General features: G+C 49.6%; 1 protein-coding gene across 1 annotated transcript; it reads left to right on the top strand.

Annotated features, from left to right (window-relative positions):
• Positions 1-17,790: 17,790 nt before the first annotated feature.
• On the top strand, positions 17,791-19,152 carry KBTBD13 (kelch repeat and BTB domain containing 13). Its single transcript, XM_065411487.1, has one exon. The coding sequence runs from the start codon at positions 17,791-17,793 to the stop codon at positions 19,150-19,152; it is 1,362 nt and encodes a 453-aa protein (XP_065267559.1).
• Positions 19,153-26,873: the final 7,721 nt, after the last annotated feature.

Genomic DNA, 26,873 nt, shown 5'->3' with positions numbered 1-26,873 from the left:
TCTCTTGCCTTTCAAAGAGAGCGAGGAGAAAGCATGGGAGCATCCCAAGGAGACCGACCACCCTATGGGGAGGAGCTGAGGTTACAGAGCTACGCAAGTGCTGAGTGCTATCCTGGCCACCAGCTCCATCACCCCCAACAGATTCTGCAGCACAGGCCCACCTCTGCCTCAGCGGGATCGAAGAGCATGGGGGGGACGTACGTTATTGGGGAGACAGGCACTCCCCCCTCCTCTCTCTCGCTCCTTCCCAGTTCTCTGCAGCAAACTCATCTTCAGCACCACCTGTCAATTTCCAACCTCCCTCGCAGGGCACCACTAACTTCTTCCCGGCCTGAAGAAGCGAACAGCAATAGGGCTTGGGAAATCAGGGCCGTGACATGTCATGGGAAAGGAGCACGAAAGAAATCCCCCGTTCTCCTGAGTGCAATTTCTTTTGCATCCTTTAAATAAGCAGCAGCCCTGCAATGCGCAGCCTCCCCACAACACGCGCCTCCTTGCAGGAAAGAATTCACGTTACGTTTTGCTGTGTATTTCCTGCAATTCCCCTCACCCATCCCGCCCCAACCGAACCGGCCATGAACACCCGGAAAAGGATGCTCGCTTTGCAAAGACAAGGCTGCAACTGACCTCTACCCCTGTGCCCTCCCCTCCCGCTATTAGAAACAGAAGAGAAATTAGTCCTCTAACCTTGAAATCAGAGCTGGATTTTCATGAGGGACACAGAGAGGATGAGTTTGCTGGGCAGGCTTTGTTGTTTATATCCACAGATCCATGGTTTGCCCCCTACACACACGCTCACACGCACGCACACGCCTCCTCAAGGCAAGGCCAGGCTGCACCCACACACCGATTCCAGAGGAACAAGCCAGCCACCAGGCACCGATAAGCCGAGTGAATCATTGGGAACTCGGCGGCTGTGCCGTCCCCACGGCTGCTGGCTCCAGACCTCAGCCCCGCGCGTGAATGAATGAGGCAGGGAGGAAGAGAGCTCAGGCTCCCTGCAACTTTCGCCAGTTGAGTCCCAGCCAAACTCCTTGTAAGGAAAGCTGCTGCCTCTCTCAGGCTCCGCTGGATACAATTTCCCATCAGCACAGGGGACTTTCCTCACAGCAAACAAATAAACCTGCCGAAAAGGCCTTCAAGGCTCACGGTTAAAGGGGATAGAAACACACCAGCTTGTGGTTCCCCTGGGGGCTTCTGTATGCTACGGTCCTGCCCCCGCCCCCCCCCGGACACTACAGCATCACCCTGCGCTGCACGGCATCCTTGCAGCACACTCGATACTAATACTTCCATTATTAATAAAGGGCGGCTGCAAGAAGCTGTTAAAAGGAGAAGGAAAAACCTCTCTAGGAACCCACCCTCTCCTCTTTCCAAGCCCTCCTCAAATCACACGGCTCCCCACGAGCCTATCAACTAATTCAGCCGCCACGCAAGGAAGTGCAGTTGCTCTGTAAGAAATACATATGTATATGTGATCATGTCATCTCCTCTGCACACTGTGCCGGCTGGGCCCATACTGTCTTATCATCTCTCGTACAGAAACACAGAGACACCTCAGGCAGGATCAGGGTGCCCAGGATCACACAGGAAGTCTGTGGCTGCGTTAGGGATAGACCTTAAGCGTCCTGAGCTGCAGCCCAGTGCGCTATCCATCAGGCTGCCCTTCCGACCCTTAAATCCCTTCTGAAATTTAGCGGCCAGGGAGGTTTTGCTTTGGTCCGCAGGAAATGACTTGGGTAATTATGGGGGTGCTTGGCTAAATAAACTCAGAGCATCCGAAGAAAATAAGCAAGTAATAGCATGGGACTTGGTTTACCTGGACTGGAAGTGCTGGGGCGGAGGGGCCAGGACCAGGTTTTTGTTATTCATTTGTTATGTCTGGTGTCCTGATCTCTAGGGGCTACCATAACACAAAGAGTACATCAGCAGCAGTTCTCTCAGATGCTTTGGGAAGTGAATCTGCCCGGCCCAGTTTAATAGCTCAGCTGGTGTTTATATATTTTTTTCATGTGACAGTTAGCTGAAGGTCAGCAGAGGCCGACTTTTTCCAGAAAGTGACCAAACATAGCTGAAGACAGTAGGTCCGAGTCAGCTCCCCGTTAGGCCAGTGAAAATCCAGAGTGACTTCTCTGAACTCCATAGAGTTCCCCCCGTCGCCCGGCAGAGTCAGGAATAGAACCCAGGCATCCCGGCCCCCAGTCCTAACCACTAGGTCTCACTGCTTCCATTCATTCATTTGCTGCAAGAGATTTGTAGAATGCCTGTTGCTGTAGCAACTGGCTGTTGCTGTCATCTCCAAAACTCCCTGCTCCAGCAGGCTTTAAAGGGGCTAATGAGTCTGCCTACCAAAGGGCCAGCTTGGGGGCAACACAATAAGCAAAACAAAGCAACCTCCCCACCCCACAAAAATCCCCTAATAATACACTCAAGCCATCAACCAAAAGCTAAACAAACTCAGCTGGTGTAAATCAGAGTAGGTGGTGTGAACTGAAGTCAGTGTTGCTACGGTGATTTATACCAGATTAGGATCCGGCCCTGTCTATTTGGATCACACAGACGCATGTGCTTGCTTGGCGATCCATCATGCAGTCCTTAGGCCTGGTCTACACCTAAAATTCAGGTCGCCCTAGTGACAACACTCAGGGGTATGAACAATCCACGCTCCTGAGCACAGCAGCTATGCCGACCTTGCCATGGTGTGGACACAGCTAGGGTGATGGAAGAATGCTTCCGGAGAGCTAGCTACCCTCGCGTAAGGAGGTGGGTTACCTATCGTGAGGGAAAAAATCTCTTGCATTGCTGTAGGCTGCGTCTACATTCCAGGGTTATGCCAGCCTCGCTATGGCACCAGAGCTACCCACTATAGCTCCCGTAATGCAGATAGGGTGGCCAGGTGACCCGGGCGTAGGGGTTGGAGGGGAAAAGCAGTGAGCAATGAGGGGGAGGGGGAAGAGGAGTGAATGGGGCGGGGCCTCAGGGGAAGAGGCGGGGCAGGGGTGGGGCCTCGGGGGAAGAAGCGGGACAGGGGAGGTTCCAGCACCCCTACTGGAGTGTCCAGTTTTTAAATATTACCAAGTTGAGAACCCTAAACATAGACATGGCCTTGCTCACACAGGGCTCTGAGGGATTTCATTGGGAGAGAACGCAGGACTGGGCTCCTGCTTTGCAAATTGCTTTGGGCTCCCTTGGGACGACCAGCTCTCTTTTAATATACATCGTTACAGCGTTACTATTCTGATTGTCATCCGTGAAAACAAGGGAGTTATTTTTAAACCTGCCAGAAATAGTCGCTGATTGCAACGGTCCTGCCTGTGCCTTGGAGACAGGCTCTGGTGATACTATCAGCTAGATGCAACAGTTAGCTCCTTTTCAGTACTGGGAAGCCAGAGGTCATGCTGGGACCGCCATAGAAGCAGTCATTTTTCCACATTGACCTCTATTTCAATAAATATGGTAACTGGTCATTACTGACGCTCCCATGCAAAAATGGCTCATTTTTCTAGCAGCTCACATAAAACACTCTTATCAAAACACCCACCCGTTAACTACAACCCATTACTGGCACTCACTGTAATTTATGGTGCAGTTAGCAAGGCCCTTACATAAACACAGCAAAGCACTGGAAAAGTCAGGTCACCAGGCCTAATTAACGCAGGGCCTAATCTTGCAGCCTTTAGACAAACAGCCCCTCCTTTGGGCCCGGCCCTGATCGCACACTTACTGAAATCAGGAGTAGCTCCAAAGGGAGCTCCGAATCCGGCCCAGTGAGATTGCTCCTATGAGTACGGGCTGCAAAGCCAGACCCCGAAACTCACACACTGGCTTAATGAACACAACACAGGCCAAAACACTTTCCTGGTGCTGGCAGCACAGACAATTCCGTCCATTTTCACAGCCTTGCCCTCAGCTGGTGTGAATCGGCTTCGCTTTGTCGCGTTCAGAGCAGCAATGCCGATTTGCAGCCTTCTGAAGAGGTGCCAGGCCCAGCATGAGGTCAAAGGAGCCGATTCTGATCTCCCTCTACCTTTACATCACAGCTAGTCCATTGGCTTCAATGAAACTAACGCAAGCCCCCAAATGCCTCCACTTCAATCACCCCCAAAACATGGTATGGGCTACCCCCATGCTGCTTGAAGCAGCAGCAGTAGACTCTGCAGTCGCTTGGTGACTTCACCTAAGGATCTCAAAGCCATTTATTAATTCAGCCTCACAGCACCCCCGGGGGTAGTACTGCGCACACACCCCAGAGAGGCTCAAAGAGGGCAAGTGACCGTTAGGCCATGCCACCTCCCTTGTGTGGTATTGCTTCTGTGCAATGGTTTTTGCCAAACGTTGTAACAACTGACTCGTGCTAAGAGTCCCAAGCCCTGTGGCTGTGCCAGTAGCCAGTAAAGCCAAAACTTACAGCCATTCATCAGAGTGCCCTCCTGTCTGAGGGCTCTGTTCACCTTGTGGTGGAGGGGCTGGGTTTCTACACCAGCTCTGAGAGACAGGGCCAATGACCCAGATGCTCTGCTGTGTCCAGTTCGCGGTAGGTGCAGCTGAGGGGGTCACAGTTATTGTTTGCAGCTCCCTGATCCTGGGCCCACTCCCTAGCGTAGTTTAGAGCAGCCTCAGTGCTGCTCTAAACTACTCCAGCTGGCTAGTATGCAAACTGGGGATTACCAGAGTGTAGCAGTGCTCTGGCCATGCCATCTTCCTCCCAGCCTTGTGAGCAATACAGTCCTCACACCAGAGGATGGGGGTATAAGTGTTATGTATTCCCACTCTAAGATGATCTAGGAATGCCCTCGCCCTCAGGGAATGCCCAGCCAGCTGGCTCCACTGGTTTACAACTGCTTTGCACTAGCCCAGTGCAAAGGGATTGAATCTAGACCAGTGTCTCTGAGAGCGCAGTAGGGAAGTGCATATAACACCTATAAGAAGGTGTAGGGTGCCCATCAACCCATCCCGATGATGCTTCTAGTGATTCTGTCAGAGTTAAGGCCCCGAGTCCTTGCGTGCTGGGAGAGCACAGACCAAGGCTGCATTTGGTCCTTGCACAGCTCACAGGGTAAAGGACACAGCTCCTAGCACCCCCAGCCCGCCCAGCCCTCCTGCTCTCACTCATAGCTAGCCACAGTCTATTCCCTGCCACCCCTTTGCTACAGGTGGACCAAGGGGACGACATTAGCAGCCCTTCTCTTTCGGGCTGCGTGTGTTGAAAATTAATCACAGTTCAGAGCTAAGTGTTTTTTCAAACCCGAGCCCTTGCCAGGTATTTGGAGAGATAAATCACGGCAACAAAAGCAAAGACGACATGTCCGAGATGCTGCTGCATGAGAGAGCTGCGCTAATCGTTCCTGGAGCCGAGGGGGAAAACAACTTCATGGGGCAGCGCAACGTAAATATTTATATGATTCAAAAAGGTCTTGCAAAGATCATCATAAAATTCCCCTGTTATTAAGGCTTTAGGTGCTAGGGTGGAATTTGTTTAGCTTACATCCCGAAACTGTGATGCTTTTAGACGCTAATAGCCTGCTGTTTTCCTTTGCCCCATGTGTGCCTGCAAACATGAGCTAGACTCCACTGTGCTGATATCAGATCTGGCAACCCGGGTTTGCAAAAATAGCACTTTATGGTACATGTCTTTATATAGCTATTTTACCAGAATAGCAGATATTGCAAAATCGCCCGAGTAATCTTACAAACAAAATCCCTAGGATTCCCGGGGGAGTGAAAGATTCGCTCTTTAGATCGGGCTTTAAATTAAGCCATGATGAAGGGACCCACTAGAGGATGCTTCCAACCAAATGACTTTCTTCCTAATGCACACTGGAGACAGCCAGGCTGGAAGAATGAAGGAGCACGTGGCAGAAGATACCAAATTCCCAAATTCCCATGCACGTGGCAGAAGATACCAAATGCTGCGGGGTGCTCTCAGGTGAGCCACTTTAAATGGTGACTAACCATATGTATTGCAGCAGCACCTAGTGACCCCCACTTGAGAGAGGGGACCCATTGTGCTTGGGGCTGCCCCTGCCCCAAAGAGTTTACAGTCTAAATAGACAAGGCGGACACAGGGAAACAGAGAGGTGAAGTGATCTGTCTAAGGTCACACAGCAGCTCAATGGTAGAGTCAGGGATAGAGCCCAGGTCTCCTGACTCCTAGTCCAGTGCTCTATCCACTAGCCCAAGCTGCTGCCCCACTCACTGCCTCCGTTTCTTTCTCCATTCATCGGGGATAAAATGTAATCATCTCCTTCACATGGAATGATTGTGAAGCACTTTGAAAAGGGGCGGGCTATATAAATGTTAAATATTATTATTAGGAATGTTTAGTAAGTGTGTAGGTAATGGCCTTTAACATCAGGTAATGTGACATTGACATTAACGCCAAAACTCCCATGGATGTCAGTGACAGCAGGACTGGGCTCAGCCTTTACAAGAGGGCTTTACGCTCCACTGATATACTAGTAGCGCTGTTATTCTGATTGCTTTCTCAGATCGTATCTCTGGGTCCCAGCTGTTCTGGTATTTGGGTTAATAATACAAAAAAAAAAAATTGCAAGTGACTTTAAAAATAACGTCCAGCAGTGAGATCACTTGGGTGAAATTACACAGTAAATACAGACCTCGACCGCAAGCGATTATTTAAAGGACTCGAAGGGTCTTAATTCACTGAAAGCCAGCTCCCGGGCCAGAAACCAATGCACTGAAACCAATGGAGGACTCTGCCCCATGTGAAGCAGTGCAGTTCTTTATGGACTGTGCACACGTGAGCGACACACAGGAAAGACCATACATATTTCTTCTGACTCACAAAATAGGATCGGTGCACAAGACGCCAAACCACAGCAAGGGAGCCAGTTAAAACACCCAATGTCTATTCTGGTAAAGAATGTGGGGAGGGGCCATCCCAGCTTTAACTGTGATCGGAGGAACTACGTGGGTGGAGCATAATTCATTTTTCTTCCCATTATCTTTCCATAGTATTTGATTTGCTGTAGAGCCCTATCTTCCCCACTGCTGTCAGCACAGCAGTGAGAGCTGTGGGTCCTCAGCACCTCTCAGGATCAGGCCCCAACACTGCATCTGCCATCTCATGCCCCTCTAGAAACAAAATTAACCTGGCCACGTGGAATCACTGCACTGCATTCTGCTGTTCATGGCACTGGTGTGGGTGCCCTTGGAGGTAAAACAGCAACTTCTCTGTCCTCCGTGTCTGATGCCACAACATAAACATGCTCCAAGGGGAGTCACGGGGCAAGTTGGTGCATGATCAGAAGCTGGAACCTGATGCCACAGCACAAAGAGGTGCCCGGCTGATGGCAAAGAGAAAAACACACCCAACCTCACTCCTAAAATCAGAGGGCCTTGATTCTCTGCTCCCTCCAAGCTAAAGGGGATCAGAGCTGCTGAGAAAGCAGGGGGCATTTTTACAGTGTTGCTGTTCTGACCCTCACTTCACTTTGTGCTTTGACTCTACTGATTTGGGGCATCCTTGGCTTTCATCTGAGTTCTCCCCATGTTCTTTCAATAGCACTTGGTTCTCCTTAGTACACAGGCTTCTCCCTCACTAGGTGGACCTTTAACACCAGGGCTAGTGTAATACACGCACCTCCTGGGTGTGGTGTTCTGTCCCATCTAGTGGCACTGAGACCACTTAGAGAGAGATTATGAGTCTACTCTACAGCCTTAGCTAAGAGCCAGGTGGCTTTTAGCTCATGCAGTAGAGGCTCATGAACTAACCCCCAGAGGTCCCAGGTTCAATCCTTCCCACCGACAACTGGGGTCTGTTGGTTTTACACTAGCATGACCTGGAGTTATGACTGTTGTAACCAACTCTTCCATCTTCTTTGGGTTGAAATTGACCAGGACTGGAACCATGCTGGTGGCAAGTGATAAGATTGTTACAATCTCTGCATAGCAGGACCCCCAACCAGAAACAATCCAATGTTTTTCTAAAAGATCAGCTCTAGTTCAAACAGGAATTATTTCAGGGAAGTTCTAGAGCCTGTGTTATGCAGGTGGTCAGAGTAGATGATCCCAGTGATCTCTTCTGGCCTGAGAATGTATGACCCTATGTAATCAAACCAGGTATTTGTTTCAAATTCTGAATCATTGAACAACATGCTACAAATCAGCAGATGGGGGTCATACAAGACAGCTGTTCTCTTAATAGATTAGCAGGCCCCACCATCATCCAACTTTAATCCGCTGCTTTCACTGCAGACAGACCTTCTGAACGGCTACAGAAAGCTGCTCAGGGAGAGAAGAAAGATTTTGACAAGCTGGAGAACGTAAATGATGATATATTAGAATAATGTAACAAGGCCATGGGATCTGGCTGTCAATCCGTTGAGCGTGTTCATTCATGACACGGCTATTTTGTAGAGCATCAGAGAGACAAGATGGGTGACAGAATAGCTTTTATTGGACCAACTCCTGTGGATGGTAGGTACAAGTTTCGAGCTACAGGGCTGGAGAAGGAAACCGGAGCATCTGTCATACAAAACTATCTCCCCAAGATTGCTTTACAGAGTTAAATACTGGTAGTAATGGGAGAGAGAAGTTAAGAAATGAGGGCTGGGGTGGGGAAGATCTGTCGTTCATCTATGATCTGAAACGAGGTGAAGAGTTGATGATGTAAAGAGATACAGGAAGTCTCTGTTAAATGGCTACAGAGGAGACTAACGTAGCAGTGCTGGGGTTTGGATTCAACGGTGCTGTAATTTCGTGAGCTGTTCTGGCAAGATTGTGTCTCGTGTCGTTTTGGCTGCATGCAAGTCTGAACCAAGAACCAAATCCCTTTTGGATCTGACATGGACGTAAGATCCCCTAGGATTCAGGGATTCAGATCAGAACCCTCCGAAATGGGAAGGGTCCTGGACTGATAGCGGCACATCCAGCTATTGCAATTCCGGTGTCAAAAGCTTTATACGCACAAAACCAGGCATGAATCCACTCCTGCGTCACCTCCAAATAACACATTTTTCCCCATGTAAAATGGGGTGCATCCCGTTCTGCACGTGCTGTAACAGCTGCAGTGCAAAACTGGGCAGGATAGTGCAGAAGCTGGGGCTGGAAATGTGATCCACTGTGACTACTGGTCAGTTCTAATGTCATTTTTTTAACCAGATACACATGCTATGACATGCACCACCAGCTTCTGCTACAGCAGAGAACTTTGAAGAAGGTTGAAGGTGGCTTTGTGGTTAGTATTTTGTTCCCCACTCCCTCTGAAGACAATAGGGAAGAGACTACTGAATGCCCCCTCTGGACAAGAGAGGCCTGTGGTGGGTCAGAGATTGGTGGCTAATCCCACATTTAAGAAACAGCAGGATCATGTGAACAGATTTCTGTACTTCTTCTCCAGAGAGAGGAACATCACCTCCAGAGATAGTAGGATCCTTCCATTTGTCAGACCCCTAGTTCCTCCTGCTTAGCCTCACTTTCCTTCTGTTGCTGATGTTGGAAATAAGAGGCATGTTTTAAAAATTGAGGATAATTAGCCATTGGAACAGATTAACCAGAAATGTGGGAAATTCTCCATCATTTGGGGTCTTAAACCAAGACTGGCCATCTTCCTCAAAGACATGGTCTTGTTCATTCACAAGTTTGTTGAGCTTGACACAGGAATTTCTCAGTGAAATTCTCTGGCCTGTGCCATGCAGGAAGTCAGATTATCAGAACGGTTCCCCTTCTGGCCTTAAATCTATTAATAAAATGGACCTTGCTTCATCATAAGCCTCCTGGGTGAACGGAAGTCAACTCAGAACAATGTTTTTTGCTGCTAAGAAGCAAACATTTGCTCTGCTGCCTATGTGGACGTTCCAAGCTGGAGTAATATGAGAAAGTCCTGCTGTTGCTTAGATGTGACTTCTTTTTTGGAGGGAGGGATTTTTTCTTTTTCTTTGGAGGGAAGGTTGAAGGACACCAGCCCAGGAAGCCATCTTCAGATGAGTCCCTTTGTTCTCTTCCCAGCAGTTCTACTTAGATAAAGACTGCATTGTGCTGTTGTGCAGCAGAGCCAATAAGCCCAGATGCACCATAAGTCATTGATTTAACTACCGTAAACCTTTAACAGATTAAAGCATGCAAGCCAGCCAGCCCAGTCTGGAACGTCCGGCCACCTCCACATAGACATTACCTTGGGGTCTCTTCAGCGTGATTGAAACTGACACCCCCTGCTCCTTCCATCCTTTCTTATTCCTGACCTGCTGCCATGGAATGTTCAGTCCAGCTGCTCGGCTCCCCTAGTTATTGCTTCTGGCCGGGCACCAGTTTGTCTTTTCAAAGGAATGTTCCAAATAATCTTGGCCATAGAAAAGCACTTTCCTTGCTCTCCCATGTAATATATCTATGTAAATAGTCACTGCTCAGCCTGGCTGGAGCTCAGTATCCATCTAGCTGCAGGAACAGGTGCACACAATCAGCAGCATCTCATTCCGACCATGGGCAATGAACCATATACAGCAAAACAAAAATTACCCCTCCCCCACCGGCAGTAAGTACACCTGAGACTCCCAAACCAGCTGATAAACGTGATTTAACTCCCACAATTACCCTCTGTGGCGGGTAAGTCATTTTAGCTAGCTGCTTTGAAGACAAGGAAACTGATTTACACCCGCTTACACCAGGTCTGAATTTGACCTGGGAGACCAGATTCTGAACTGCACCTTTCAGCCCATGCAGCCCATAATAGGGGGCAAAGGTAGTTCCAAGCCACCTTTACACTCCACCCCACCCCCAGATTCTGGGCATAGCTGGGAGCCTGCCTGGACTCCAGGGTAAGTTAGAGCAACCCTGGGGTCTGCTTTAACTTATCGCAGCTTCCGATAGCTCAGCATAGCTGGAACGCAGAGCACGACAGATACACCCCCAGCCATCTCTGACACATACCTGCAGGGGATGTATCTGTGTGATGGAGGCTGTGCAGGGGAGTGGCAGAGAATCCTCGTGTCAGCTTTGCACCAGCTGGGGAAGGTCCCTGCTCTGGGGTTATTACCTGGGGGCCGTCTCCGCCACTTGTCTTTTATGCAAATTAAGGAGACTCGGGAGTTAAAGTGGCTCACCCAAGGTGACAGTGGCAGAACTGGGGTTAGAACTCAGGAGTCCTAACTTCCCGTTCTGTCTCTCTCTCATCAGATCAGACAGCTCCCCAGCGCGGCTCTAGTATTTATCCACATGGCGGCATTGTATTCCGGAGTAAAACACTATAGACCGTTGGAAGTGTTCATCCTGAAGCCTCTTCCCTGTTTTGTACACTGCTCCAGGGTGGGGGACGCACACACGACCTTTCCTCTGGTCTGTTTCAGTTTGAGATTTTTTTATAGCCATGATTTTAGAAGTGTAACAGGAAGCCTTTGGCAGCTGCCCCTTAACCAGTGTGATGGATCCCTATTATGCCTTTTTCCATGGCAACCTGAACAAGACATAGAAGCTGTTTGAGGAGAAAACAAAACAGCTGTTATTTTTAATGCACCAACTCTCTTCTGGCAAGGATCTAGTGGGTTCTGAGCATAAGAAACTAATACTATGTTACTCAGAGGCACCCAAGTGCACATGCAGGGCTCTGCAGAGCCTCCAGGAATGGCCAAATCATGTGCGCTGAGTGGGGCAGAGTTGGCTTTTCTACCCGCTCCTCTGCCCCATGTTTTGGGGACCAGAAAATAGAACATCCTGGTTTTACGTCTTTAACGTCTTTACAGATGCCGCTAATCCCCCAGGGGTCTGGGGCTGCACCTGCAGCAAGCTATCTCATGGGAGGAGGAGATTAACCGCTGGCTCCCATCCAGGAGTTTGACAATCACATTCTCCAGGCCCCCTTCCCACCTGATGGAGGGGCTGTGTCTTCGCGGGTGCATTGGGGGAGGGTGCAGGGGAACGAGGCTGCTCATCCCCTCTTTGTCCCATTAGAGGGAATTTTTCAGCGCTTGTTAAAGGTACTGGCTTAGGTCATGACTGTGATTGGTAGGCAGACACCCCCGCCCCCCAGCAATCCAGGCCCATCCCTGGCCTCAGGTGGCCAGTAGACACAACCATTGCAGACTGCCCACTCACTGAGAGCTCCTTGGATACAGATATTTTAGAAATTAGAAATTAATGGAGATATCCCATCTCCTAGAACTGGAAGGGACCTTGAAAGGTCATCGAGTCCAGCCCCCTGCCTTCACTAGCAGGACCAAGTACTGATTTTGCCCCAGATCCCCAAGTGGCCCCCTCAAGGATTGAACTCACAACCCTGGGTTTAGCAGGCCAATGCTCAAACCACTGAGCTATCCCTCCCCCCTCTCTTGCGGTAGGGGCAGTATCCCTGTGCTAACCGTGAGGCACGGTTTTCAAATGGCCTCCATTTAATAGCACACTAGATGTACTAGGGTGTTGTATGGTCATGACAATGGTTAAGGAATGAGCCATCTGATCAACAGTGACCTGAGTGTTCCCACTTTGAACAGAGTGGTCAGGAACCGATCTTGGAGACCAAGAGACACAGGGAAAGGGAGGCACTGGGCAGCAATGATATAAAGCTTTGCCAACAAACCAATAACTCCCAATAAGTTGCACCTGCCCAGCTCCTTTCAACCCAGGGGATCTCAAAGCATTTTCAAAGGGTCGGTTCACTATTGCCATCTGCATTTCACCAATGGGGAAACTGAGGCAGCCAGCAATGAGGTGAGTGATTTGCTCAAATCCACACGGTGAAACAGCAGTGGAGCCCGGAACCAAACCTGAGTCCCTGTCCCCTGCTCTAATAACGGTCTTTTCCCTCTGGCATCTTGCATAGAAGCTGCTTCCTTAGCCCCAGCAGATTTGAGGTAAAAGCAGCAGCTACAAAGCTACCAAGCGTGACACCCACACATCTGGCGGCCCTGTCATACATTCTCACCCCACAGCTGGCTCCCTGCGGGAATGGGGTCAGGTTGCATTTGCCCCTCCCAGCTATCAGGGGTCCAGCGGCACAGGCCGCGGAGGCAGCCTTTCTACCTCTCCTCTGCTAGCGGGGATCCCAGCAGGCAGTAGTAGCAGCAAAAGCAGGAGGTGCAGGCAAAGGTGACAGGTACATCTGGTCAGAGTAACTTAGATGGAGCCACATTCCAGTGCCACTGAAATCCAAACGCTCTGTGAAGCCGGGTCGATTTTGCTGGAATTTCACTTTGGAAGAAAAAAACCAGGAAAAAAAGGTTCCGTCAGTGTCCAAATGTTTCGAAATGATTTTTTCACTTAAAATATTTTCGCTTTGCATTCTGCATAAGGACATAAGAGCTGCCCTGCTGGGACAAACCAACAGTCCATCCAGCCCAGTGTCCCCTCTCTGACAGCAGCCAGCACCAGAGCTTCAGGGGCGTGTGTGGAACAGGGCAATCTGGGGGAGAGCCATCCCGGCTTCTGGCAGCCTATTGTAAATGACAATACAAAACAGAAGACAAGCTAAATGAAACGTTTCACGCAGTCAGAACGCAAGTTTGGGGGAATTTTGCTTCGCAGAGAATTTAGCTGGGTTCCGTTTTTGTTCTGCTTCAGAACAAAGCCCAGACTCAAAATCCTTCACGAAACGGCGCTTCTGTTCTCTGCACAGTGGTAATGAGGGACTCAACATGTCCCAGCCCCCCAAGGACACCCCAGCGACCAGCCCCCTAGTGACCAGCCCCCCAGCTAGCACCAGACACACCCTTCCCCCGTCTACCCTAGCAGCCATTCCACTCCAGCCGCTTCACCATCCTTCAGACACCCCGGACACACTCCAGCACCCAGCTGACCCCCACCTGCCACGTTCTGCGCAGTTCCATGCCCTACCCCCGCCACTCCTTGCGGCAGAGTATGTTGACCATAAACAGAAACATACGGCTCCATGCAAATTCTTTGCACATATGCAAATTATTCCATTAAATAACCTGCATAAAATGCCACACGTGGAGCTGCACAGAACTTGCCAGCTTTGGACTCAGAACCGGCTTGAACTCAGGTAAACCAGGGGACTGCAAATAAACCGTCTTCCTTTCTGGAGGCAGACGCCTAAATGTACCTGACTGAGCAAGGCCCGGTGCTGACAACAAGGGGCTGTTGTTCAGGAGAAAGGCTGAAGAACAAAACCGAAGGGAAAAGCAGAGTGAGTGTTTGGGGGTGGGGAGGTTAGTAAAATGATACGGCAGCCTTAGCAAAGTACAACCGAGCCAGCGGGTTGGGGTCAGGAACGGCTCCGAAGGGCTCAGCGGAGCAGTGATCCCATGGGCTCGAATTGCACGTGATGATTTTCCTCGTCTCTCTCCACCGCACAACCGTCACAACGTTGTTCTTTTCCCAAATTCTATTTTTGTCTCTCTCCCCCGCACGCAGCACGAGGCCGTTTCAAGCTCACGTGCTTGACCTCTGGCTATACCCCGGGGTCTGCATCCCCCGGCCCCCGCTGCAGGCGGACGCTCACCAAGAGGGGGGGGGGGGGACTAAAGGCCATGAAAGCAGCAGGCAACCTCCATCCTCTGCCAGGAAGGCAGACTAGCTGCGCTGCTAAAGCTGGAACAGCTCAGCTAATGCTGTTCCTAACTGGCCTGTTGGGGGAGCTGTAGAGCAGTGCTTCCCAATGCACCCCAGTACCTCTGAATGGGAGATTAATACACTGGGCTCCCGCTTCCTTCCTTAGACTGTGCTAGCTTGGGGTGCCACTTGGACACACGCTGTCCAACCGCAGAGTTTGTGTGCTGCTCCAAATCCCCTCTCCCGAAGTGTGAGCCTGGATCGCCCCAGTTCCACATAGGCTGGCGCTGAATGGAAGGCAGCAGAGCTCAGTAGGTCGAGTGGAGACAGAGGAGGTCGAGTGGAGAAGTTACCCTGGCAGACTGGAAAGCAGTGTTGCAGACATGTTAGGAGCACCCAGTCCCAAAGCTGGGATTCAAACCTCTACCTTCGTCTTAGCTCTTCCACTCACTGAGCTGGCAAACTGGGGTTTGTTTTAGCTTCTGCTTTGCTATACTGCGATCAGGGCCTGCTCTAGGCACCAGCAAAACAAGCTGGTGCTTGGGGCAGCACATTTCTAGGGGCGGCATTCTGGTGCCGGCCATGCCGCCCCAAAAAATGTGCCCCGGCCGCCCTAGCTCACCTCCGCTGCTGCCACTCGCGCGCCGCTGCTTGCCCTCCCTCCCAGGCTCTCAAACCTGGGAGGGAGGGGGAGATCCCGAGCGGCCGCGGCGCGTGAAACAGCTGATTCGCGCGCCGCTGCTCTCCCTCCCTCCCAGGTTTGAGAGCCTGGGAGGGAGGGGGAGATCCGGAGCGGCCGCAGCGCGTGAAACACCTGATTGGCGTGCCGCTGCTCCCCCTCCCTCCCAGGTTTGAGAGCCTGGGAGGGAGGGGGAGACCCCGAGCGGCCGCAGTGCGTGAAACACCTGATTGGCGCGCCGCTGCTCCCCCTCCCTCCCAGGTTTGAGAGCCTGGGAGGGAGGGGGAGATCCCGAGCGGCCGCGGCGGGCGCGCTGCTTCTCCCCCTCCCTCCCTCCTAGGCTTGAGAGTCTGGGGGGAGGAGGCAGGGCTGGGGATTTGGGGAAGGGGCGGAGTTGAGGCGGGGCCGGGGTGGGGTAAGAAAAAAACGGGGGGGGGGGGGCGGCCAAAATTGTTTTTGCTTGGGGCGGCAAAAATCCTAGAGCCGGCCCTGACTGCGATCGGCATAGATGTGGATAAAACCACTAATAAGTAGGGGCAGTCATTGAAGGTTAACCTCCATTGATTTCAAAGCTCCCCCTCCAAAATGTAAATCACCTAAATTAGGGACAAATTCAATTGCTAATTCCACCTCCTTGATACTCCTGGGAGACAAAAACAGAATCGGCCCCCAGGGAGCTTTGCAGTGATCCCTGCAACCATGGCCAGGCGCATAGATGTGAACTCCTCTTCCTGTATCTGTCCAAGCCCCTGAACGAAGCAGCTAGCTGGACTATGCCTTGAAGGAGGCACTGAGGTTGTACAGTGGATGCAGTCCAGCTGTCAATCCAAGAGCTACTGTAATAGCAAAACTGAATGCGGTGTTTTTTCACCAATGGAGCCCACCTCCGTGGAACTTTCAAACCCCAAGGCCGACCCTTCACCTTGCAGACCCCACGCTGATTTTGCATCGTCTCTCCCAATGTGCAAAAATAAAATAAAAATCTGTAATAAACCATCCCTACTGCTTGTCAAACGCCCTTTGGTGTGTGTGGCCTGCGGTGATGGCAGACGCACGGTCCCACAATTCGGGCTTAAAGACTCACAGATTTACGGAAGTAGTTATCTCATTGAAGCCATAAAACTTACTTTTATGAGGGGGGGAGGGGAAGCACGCTCTTTCCAGCAATACAAAAAGCCACAGCTGTGGGATGAATGAACGTCAGGATTAGAATATCTATGGCCGTTTCTGCACTGGGGTCCGGCTCTCCCCCCAGGGAGATCGCATCAGAGTCTGTATGCACCCAGTAGAGAAGCCGCCTTTGGAATTCCTAGAACTGCGCTTCTCAGAAATTCTCCTCCTGAGGACCACATCTTAATAGAGAGATTTTCCCAGGGGCATCTCCTCATCCATTCCCAATTGTGCGGATTGCCTCCCCGCCAATTTGCAGTCACATAACATGCTTGTGGCAACTGCAGCAATCGCTGACCTGAAAAAGGTCACATTAGGGAATGATTGAATGTATTTTTAGCTTAAGGCATTTTAACATCTGGAAATTAGGAGGAGGAGCCAGTACCATGTGACTAGCCAGCTCTCCAAGGATCACCAGCAGTTGCTCTGTGGACCACAGTTCTGGAGCCTCTCCTAAGACTGTGGGTCAAACACTTAACACCTGTGTGCCTCAGTTTACCTGGTAGAGCACCTCGCTCCCCCAAAGAGGAACACTCAATCTGTGAGCCCCAATTCTGCTCCCTGATAAACTGGTTTAATTCTGGAGTAAAAACACTGACCAACTGCACTCCCAAGAGCAGAATCTGGCCTTTTGAAAAGCACTTCGAGATCCTCACAGCAAAGTCCAAAGTATGATTATTACAAGCATCTTGCTATATAAGTATTCTAGTTCTGTAGCATCTATGGGCCTTTAGGAGCCAACAGGGAAATCTGGTAAAGACCCCAGGCAAGATTTTCAGAACTGACTTGTGATTCTGGGATGCCTTAAAGGGGCCTGGCGTTTAGAAAGCACTACGCGGCCAGCCTCCTAAAACCAGGGCTCTTTGTGGCCTCACGTGGGACACACAAAAATTGAGACACCAAAAAATCACTAGTCACTTTTGGAAACCTTCACCACCATCTTCCCTAGGTAATCTTCTGCCTTGGGAGACCACCTCACGTCATCCCCTGAGGGGATTTCACAAGTTACAGCTGGGATGAACCGGACCCGTCCAGTACGGTTAAGTTCCACCTTTATTTGATGATCTCCCTCCCCGCCATCGATAGGCAGCTAAGTGCTGCCGGTCCCTGGAGTGGCTTCTCTGTGTTTCATTCAAAGCAATGCTGCTGGTATCAGCTGGTAAGAGAGCTCCATGGATGCCAATGACAGGCTCTGCTTATGGCTTTCATTGCTGGCAGCTCCAATCACATGGGCCACAGCTATCTTTAGCTGGAGGTATTTATATTACAAGTTAGCAGCGTCTTAGCTGCTGGGGAGGCTCAGAAAGCTAGCAAACAACCACAGAAGAAATAGGAACAGTGCTCTGCTTGGGAAGCGGCCGACACACTGAGAAAGGCTTTGGGTTCCATTGTGTCCTTGCCCATGCATTGAGACGCCACCACCGCCTGCTTCCCTGGTTCAGGTCCCTGGCATTAGAAGGCTGACTCAGGGGGATCAGACCATGCAGACGTTCCTGAGGGGAAGAGTGCGTATCAAAGTGGAGGAAGAATTTTTTGCCACTGACAAGGCTCTGCTGGTGGAACACAGTGAGTACTTCCGCGCGCTCTTCCAGTCTGGCATGAAGGAGAGCACGCAAGACGAAATCCAGATCCGAGACTTGAGTGCCATGGGATTTCTCCTCATGCTCCGGGTCCTGGCAGGGGAGAGACCCGTGCTGACCTGTGAGGAGAATCTCAAGGCGGTTGAATGTGCAGCTTTTCTTCAGGTGAAGACGATGACCAAGTATCTGATTAATTCCATCAATTCCGATAACTGCATTGTCCTTTATCAAGCTGCTGCCATGTTTGGCCTACAGGACCTTTTCCACAGTGCTGCCCTGTACATTAGAGATGGCTATTCTGATTTAGAGGAGTACTTAGACTGCCTTTCTACTGACCTGCTGGATTACGTGGACTCCCTTCTGCCCAGCACATTTGTCGCAGTGGGAGCCCATACACCAACCTTTGAGTTTCTACAGGACCTTTCGAGAACCATCTGCTACCTGGATGAGGATGACAACACGTGGAAGACGCTCTCCTGCTTGCCGCTGACAGCCAGCACATTCCTAGCCGGCATGGCAACGCTGGATAATAAAATCTACATAGTGGGCGGAGTCCGCGGAGCGAGCAAACAAATCGTGGACATCAGTTTTTGCTATGACGTAGATGCTAACAGCTGGAGCGAGTTTCCCAGCCCTCAGCAGCTCCGGTATGACCTCACACTGACGGGTCATGAAGGTTATCTTTACGCCATAGGAGGAGAATTTGAGAAGACCTTGCTAAAGTCCGTGGAGAAATACAACGTGTCCTCCAACACCTGGACTTTTGTCGCTGATCTGCCCCAGCCAACGGCAGGTGCGCCCTGCGCCCAGACCATGGGGCGGATATTTGTCTGCTTGTGGAAGCCACTAGACACCACTATCATTTATGAGTATGAGATCCAGAAAGACGAATGGCTTCCCATCTCAGCCTTAAAGCGGCCTCAGAGCTACGGCCATTGCATGGTGGCCCACAGAGATAATCTCTACATCATACGGAATGGGCCCTCAGACGACTTCCTGCGGTGTGCGATAGACTGCTTCAACCTCACCAGCCTGCAGTGGACAGCTTTACCGGGGCAATACGTGAACAGCAAAGGAGCTCTCTTCACTGCCGTGATCAGAGGGGATACGGTTTATACAGTCAACAGGATGCTGACCCTCCTCTACTCCATAGACGAGACTACATGGAGGTTCAAAAAGGAGAAGGCTGGATTCCCAAGGAGCGGGTCCCTACAAACCTTCTTTCTCAGGTTCCCAAAGAGAGACCACAGCATTGCCACTTAGTCCCTGCCACAAGGGGGCGCTCTAGGATACAAGAGCCACTGAAAGCTATTTAAAAATAGATCCTCAGCTTTCTCATTTTCTTTCCAAGCCTCCAGCTGCTCAGTAGAATTCCATGTATAAAAAGGAGATTGCAGTATCACTCAGGTCCCGACCTACTGAGCGCTGCTAGCTCCTCCTACGTTCGCCCTTCCAAGTAGCAGGAGCCAGTGTGAGGAGCCGCAATTCTGCTGATTGCCCTCTGCTCGTGGTTACAAAGGATTGAGCGCTCTGTAATGCCCACCCTATATTTAACCCGAGGTTGTCCTAATGTGTCTGGAGTTTGTAGAGTCCTTTGAGACCTCCAGATGAAAGACATTTCAGAAATGCAAAACAGACAGTGTGGCCTAAGGGACAGAACACCAGACTGGAATTCGGGTGACCTGGGTTGGATTCACAGCTTCTGGGTAACCTTGGACAAGTCATTTCCCCTCCGTGTGCCTCAGTCTCACCATCTTTAAAATGGGAATAATGATATTGCCCTCCTCTGTAAAGCACATTGAGATCCATGGAGCTAGGTATAGTTCATATTGACCGAATTCGTCAAATGTTTATAAAACCATTTATTCTACGTACTGATGGGAAAAGATCAATTATTTTATAGAATTAAAGGGAAGTTTGTTTGTTTTTAAATGTAGGCACGTGTTAAAAAAGGATCATCGTTTCATGGAAATTAAATGAAATAACTTGTAATGCTGTGTATAAGTCAGGTTTTTATACTGCCTGGGAAATGCTTTTCCAGCTGCCAAACATGTACTTAGGAGTGTATTCCCTGCATTGCTCTTGAGATATCTAGGGAATATATCCATGGACCTGTTTCCAATTTGAAGTGATAGCATGGACTGGAATCATAGATTCTTAGGGCTGAAAGGGCTCAAAGCAGGACCAATCCACAACTAAATCCCCAAATCTCCCCCTCAAGGACTGAACTCACAACCCTGGGTTTAACAGGCCAATGCTCAAACCACTGAGCTATCCCTCCCCCTGGAAAGTCCCTCACATCTCTATGAAGGACAGTGTATGTAGAGGGGGTGGGGAAATTATACCAGGGGGATGAAGGAAAGAAGAATTGTGCTGTTCTGAATTGATTCCAATAGGATTCCAAGTGAGACAATCCAGTAACTGTTAGAGGTGAGCTGACAGCAGGTGGTGTCTGCCACGTTTAGTTTGAGAGTTGGCTGGGCGGAGTCCGAGCGCTAAAGCTTGGCTTTCGATGTGACATCCCCCAAATCTTATGAGCCGTTAGTGTAGGACTATAGCTCAAAGTAGTAGAAATCTCACAAGACCAGCTGATCTCGTAGAATTTCAAGCTGCTTCCAGCGTGGATTCTGAACCAAAACCTGGGGGTCGGGGATTGGATCTGGAGGATTCCAATTCTGCAGCTTGCAAAGGGGGTCGGGTTCAAGCTTCTGTTTCGGTGCATCTCTGGTAAGAACATTTCTAGGGTGAGTCTTGAACTGGAATCATCCAGATCCAAACCCCAACCTCATGATTTTCGTACCAGATGCGGAGCTGGAACTGTTCTGTAGCGTTTCTCTTCAACACTTAGGGCCTTCCTCACTCTTGTCCCAGCTGGAATGAGAACATACGGCCACTCTCGTTTGTGACTTACACCAGGTTTTCAAACCAGATCTCTGACCCAAAGGACTAACCCCCTGCACACCCTTGTCTGACAGTTGTCTCTTTCAGGCAGGCAGGATCTCATTTCCAGTTCCCCTCCTGCTCCATTTCCAGTCAGTGAGCATTACAATAGCTGCCTGCTCTCAGCTCAGCACTCCAGCACCTCGCCCCAAGAACATGATACAGGGGGACAGGCTCCCAGGCTTCTTTGACACGGTCCAAGGCTATATTGGGAGCTGTATCTCGGGGCGGATCAGTTTCACAGTGACAGCGGATTCTGCAGTGGAAGTCAAGAGCTGTGTGTCCCGGTAGAAATCCTGAAGTGGCTCATACGACTTCCCAGTAACAGGTGCGTTAGTGTTAAGTACAGGGAGCAAAATACAGCTCCTCATTCCACCCTCACGACAAATCAATGGGGTTATACGGCCGGAACGGAGAGCTGTGGTTGGCCCACACTCCTGGACCAGAATAGGAATGATGGCTCCAGTCCTCAGCTGATGTAAACTGGCGTAGCTCCTTTGTAGTCAATGGTGTTATGCTGATTTACATCAGCTGAGAATCTAGCCCTGCAGCACCTTTACAGTGGTTGGGGCATCTGGGTGCTACTTTTGTTATAATTAAACTGGCCTTGTGTTGCACACTGGCCTATACTGGGCACAAGTACTTCCCCTGGGGGGATTCCACTGACTTGAAAGGCGTTACTCCGGTCTTACCCCAGCGTTGCAGAGAAGGATCAGGCTCATTGGGCCCCGATTCTTCTTTCGCTGCACCTGTGTAACACTGGGAGGGATAAATGGCCCCGCTGCCTCTCCTGACATTATGGAGCAAGCGTGTGTTTTTTCCCCATGTTTTGATTTTCCGGTCCAAAGCCGACATCACTCTCATAGGCAGCCTTTCCTCTACACGGTAGCCACTTGAGCGGTTCAGTAGCCACTGTTGTGACTATGCTTCAAATCTGAGAAGAGTTTTTAGCCACACAGACTTTGATACGGTTGGGTTTTGCCAGCCTGCAAATGGGGCTAAAGTGGGGGGAAACGACTATAAGGAGCAATGTGCAATCCCCGTAGTATAGGCGTGAAGCTGCTTTCCTGACAGATGTCTTGCTGCTTGTGAAGTCCCAGGCCCAGATGTCTTTGATTCCTGCCTTGTTTTCTCCTGCCTCGCTTGTCATTGCTCATTATTTTATATCCATCACAACATAATTCTATCCCCTTTCCCAATGCTGGAGCTGTGTATTCCCGCACGGAAAGGCACAGCTCACTGGCTGGGCTTTCCATTTGTAAGCTTGGCAATTGCAGCAGCTTTTAGTTCAGTCCCATAATGAACGCGTTAGCTCTTGAACCATATCAAGGTGTCTCCCACGCATCAACAGATTCATTGTCTCTCACCACAAGTCATTACAGGCTTTGCTCTTGCAGTTCAACAGTGCTTTGGCTACTGGACCAGAGAGAATAGCATGGAGGAGATGAGCCCATCTGTCTGAAGAGGGGCCAGCAGAGACTAGCTAAACTGCTGGCCCTTTTCCCCGTCATGGAAATACTGATGCTTCCCTGGATGAAACAAGATGTGCAGGTTCAGGATCAAAGACACAGAGCTATGTGGCTGACAGAGCCTGAATTACGACCAGAAGAGATGCACATTTATCTACTGCCCATATCCATAAACATTCTGTGCCAAGGCCAGGAGAGAGGTCCTGGAGGCTAAATTTATGCTGCAAGATAACAGATTAAAGTCCGGGACCTCCATGGTAGCATTCTCTGAAATGCAGCCACTTCCACGTGTAGTTAGACAAGCAGAACTGCAGGGTCTCAATGTGTGGATGAGACAATAGTGTTCGGAGGAGGGATTTAAGTTTATTAGGGATTGGGGAACCTTTTGGGAAAGGAGGAGCTTATACAGGAAGGATGCATGCCACCTAAACCAAAATGGAACCAGATTTCTGGCATGTAAAATTAAGAAGGTCGTAGAAGAGTTTGTAAACTAAGGGCTGGGGGAAAGCCGACAGATGCAGAGGAGCACACAGTTCGGACAGACACATCCCTTGGAGGATTTTTTAAAGGGGATACTCTATATACTAGTAAAGAGAGAACAGGAGTTGATAAAGTACAGGTAGGAACTGAAGAGAAACAGTCAAACCAAAAAGAGTCCCATTCAATTCCAAAATTCCAGAGAGAGTGATTCACAGGCTTGGGATCTGTACAGGGCAGAGAACGGGGATCGGGCAGTTATATGGGGCCACCAGACACATATGGTACATTGTATACAAAGTAATTATTTGGATTCACACCATGGTTTTCAGTCAATGCTTTCAAAATAATGCACAAAGCTGGGTAAGTACCGTGATCCCCTTTTTACAGATGGGGAAACTGAGACTAAAAAAGTTCATTGATGCTCAGCATCGTTGAGTCAGGAAAACAATACCCACATCTTCTAACTCCAAGTTCCATCCTCTAGCAATGATGCTACTGTGACAGGTTGGATCACAGAAACCCTCCTGGGAGCTGCCACCTGATGTGCCAAGACTACTTCTACCCCTGCTTTCCCTGCCAGCTCAGGACTCCAGCACCCTGTCTTGCTGAGTCAGACACTCCCGTCTGCTCCAACACAGACCCAGGGTCTGAATTACTTGCCCCAAAGCTGCAGGTTTACCTGAAAGCAGCTAACAGAAGTGTTCCTGTCTTTAGCACTCAGATGCCCAACTCCCAATGGGGTCTAAACCCAAATAAATCTGTTTTACCCTGTATAAAGCTTATACAGGGTAAACTCATAAATTGTTCGCCCTCTATAACACTGATAGAGAGATATGCACAGTTGTTTGCTCCCCCAGGTATTAATACATACTCTTGAGTTAATTAATAAGTAAAAAGTGATTTTATTAAATACAGAAAGTAGGATTTAAGTGGTTCCAAGTAGTAACAGACAGAACAAAGTAAGTCACCAAGCAAAATAAAATAAAATGCGCAAATCTATTCTAATCAAACTGAATACAGATAAGATCCTCACCAGTTCCAGAATGCTCCCTTTTACAGACTAATCTCCTTTTAGCCTGGGTCCAGCAATCACTCACACCCCTTGCAGTCACTGCCCTTTGTTCCAGTTCTTCCAAGTATCTTGGGGGGTGGAGATGTTCTCTCTTTAGCCAGCTGAAGACAAAATGGAGGGGTCTCCCAGGGGTTTAAATAGACTTTCTCTTGTGGGTGGAGACCCCCTCCTCACTCCTATGCAAAGTCCAGCTCCAAGGTGGAGTTTAGGAGTCACCTGGGCAAGTCACATGTCCATGCATGACTCACAGTTTTTACAGGTAGCATCCATTGTATACATGCTACCTTGAACGTCCTCAAGTAGACTTCTTATGTGGATTGGAGCATTCCAAGATCTATTGTCCTTTACGTGTTTCTTGATTAGGTACTTAATTTCAACATTCCTTTCTCCAGGAACTGACCAAATGCTCTACTAAGGTTATTTAGAAACCAAGCCAGTACCCTGCCAACATTCATAACATTCATAACTTTGAATACAAAAATGATACATGCATACAAATAGGATGAATACATTCAGTAGATCATAACCTTTACGGAGATATGTTACAGGGCATATGTAGCATAAAACACATTCTAAGCATATTTCCATAAAGCCTTATGGGAGGTACCGTCACAGCCACCTCCCTTGAGGGAGACTTGGGGGAAGTTTTACTGCTACCTCAGAGAAGCACAGAGGCTGCCTAGTGTGAACCCCGCAAGGCTTAGGGAGTGTTAGCTTGCTTGACATTGTCTTATTTTGAGATCCCGGAATGAATCTATTCGTTCAAGCGGTGCCCAATACATTCCCTTTCTGCAGATAGAGAAAAAGGCATAAATAAGAGCTCTCAGTGGCTACCCACTGACCTGCTCCTAAATTTTGACAGCCTCTTAAACAGAAGAAAATAAGTATTTTCTGTTTGCAAAACAGAGCCTGAATCAGGCAGATTTAAAGCTCTCCCAAGAAGTTTCCCACACCTCAGCGCCATGATCAGGCTATTTTAAAATGAACAGCGCATCACAAAGAAGGGGAAAATACATCTGGAATCACCAAAATCGCCTCCGAGCATGGGAAGAAGGCCCCAGTCCCACTGTCGACAAACTGGTAAGTCACTGGGATCAGGGAGGGCACTGGCAAAGGATGTGTACGGTGGTAGGCTGAGTCTAGGGTAGATCCGTGTTTCAGGTGTACAAGGAGAGGGAAGACTAGGAACCTTCCTGGTTCTCTCCGTGAATTGGAGAGGGGCCACGGAGGCGGATTTACCCCCACGCCTCTCATTGTTTATTGTGGGCCTAAGTACCCGCTGCTCCCATTGACTGCGATTGGATTTTAGGTGCTCAGCCCTTCTGAAACACCGGCCCTAGTTGCATTCCAATAGCGCCAAGAGGTCCCTGCAGAGCTCAAGGCCCCATTGGTGCTTTCTGGCATTCCTGGTGCACGGCTACTGGTGCACGGCTACTGGTGCACACGCACACCCCCAGCTGGTTGCGCGGATGACAGCCTGGGCGCTGAAGTGCCAGGGTTAGTTGAGCTGCTGCCCCTTGGCAATCAGCCCCATAATGCCCAAAACTGCACTGACTGATTATTCCCTTTTCTCTGAGACACCTGCTAAGCGGCAGGGCCAGCTAAGCCAAGGACTTCAGAGAGACAATGCTATTTATTCTAAGAGCCATGGTTTCGCCAATAAGGATATATTTAGGACTGATAAACTAGGGCAGGCAGAGGCTTCTGAAAGTATAAGAAAGGAGAAAATATCAATAGAAGAGCAGCCTGGGTTCACCTTCAAGCTCATAAACATTGTCAAAGGGTCCATTATTTCCCGATACAAAGAGCCAAACGTGTCGTTTTTACGCTGTACTCACAGTTTCATCAGGCAGGTCACTGAACACTTGGAGGTTTAATTTCTTCCCCTGCTTTCCTCCTTTCTTGGGTTCCAAGGCTAAGAGCTGGGAAGCTCATTATTGTATCACACCAAATTAATACCCTTTTTCTGGAGTATTTGGAGAACTGTTACCTCCCCTCTCTCTCTCTCTCTCATATTTCTACAAACTTACACACACAACATTGCTAGAAGAGCTCTCTGTTGGCTGGACTGACTCTGCCTATCAGGGCATATAAAGTAGTGATCAACATGAAGAGCCAAAATATTACACAACCATTCTTCCACAAATTGAGTAGGCTCCTAACCCTCCATGCCTTCAGAATCTAAATAGAACAGAAAAGAATGCCAGCTGGCATGCCTCAAATTCTTGGATTTCTAGCTCTTGCCAAGTTCCCTGCATTGTCAAGTATGCAGCCATGTGGGTCATAACAGTTTCTGCCTTTTAAAAGACATCTCTCTGTCCAGATTCATTTTTTTGGTTCATCGGTCTCCACTTGCCCCTGCCATTGGTCTAGGCCACCACCTTGGTTTTCCCAGCTACCAGTTTCATTAAAATAGTTTCCACTGTAGAATCCAGCAAGGATGCTGAGGATTATAAAATAGCTCATTTTCCATTCACAGAACTCAACTGAATACACAGGCCCGATGCAGCTGAAGTCGATGATCGGCTTTGACATTAATTAAATGGTGCATCTCAGGGCAGAATTAGGCTGCGTGAATGGAGAACTTGATGCGTGGGACAGAACTGTGGACAGTACAAGTGCTCCGAGCACAGATCAGACCAGGAGCGGCACATGGACAGACCTCTGGGCTTGCATAGAGCTCGTTGACTTGCATGAGGCTCTGTGTTTGGGTGTAGGTGCCCAAGGCAGAACTCCAGGTACCATCAGGGTCTCAGTGAGGTTGCCTTGACTCCTACACTGGACATTTATTTTTTCCCTTCCACCATTTTCTGCTTCCAACTTTACTCTGTGCTGCAAATTAACATTCTCCTTGCACAAGACATCTGTCTGCAGGGCCGGCGCAACCCATTAGGCGACCTAGGCGGTCGCCTAGGGCACTACAATTTGGGGGGCGGCGACCACGGCGGTATTTCGGCGGCGGGACCTTCCGCCACCTCTGTGGGGGGCGGTATTTTGGGGTGGGACCTTCCACAGCCTAGAGA

This window comes from Emys orbicularis, chromosome 10, assembly GCF_028017835.1.
Source record: "Emys orbicularis isolate rEmyOrb1 chromosome 10, rEmyOrb1.hap1, whole genome shotgun sequence".
NCBI lineage: Eukaryota > Metazoa > Chordata > Testudines > Emydidae > Emys > Emys orbicularis.
This window is presented reverse-complemented; position numbering and strand designations above follow the sequence as displayed.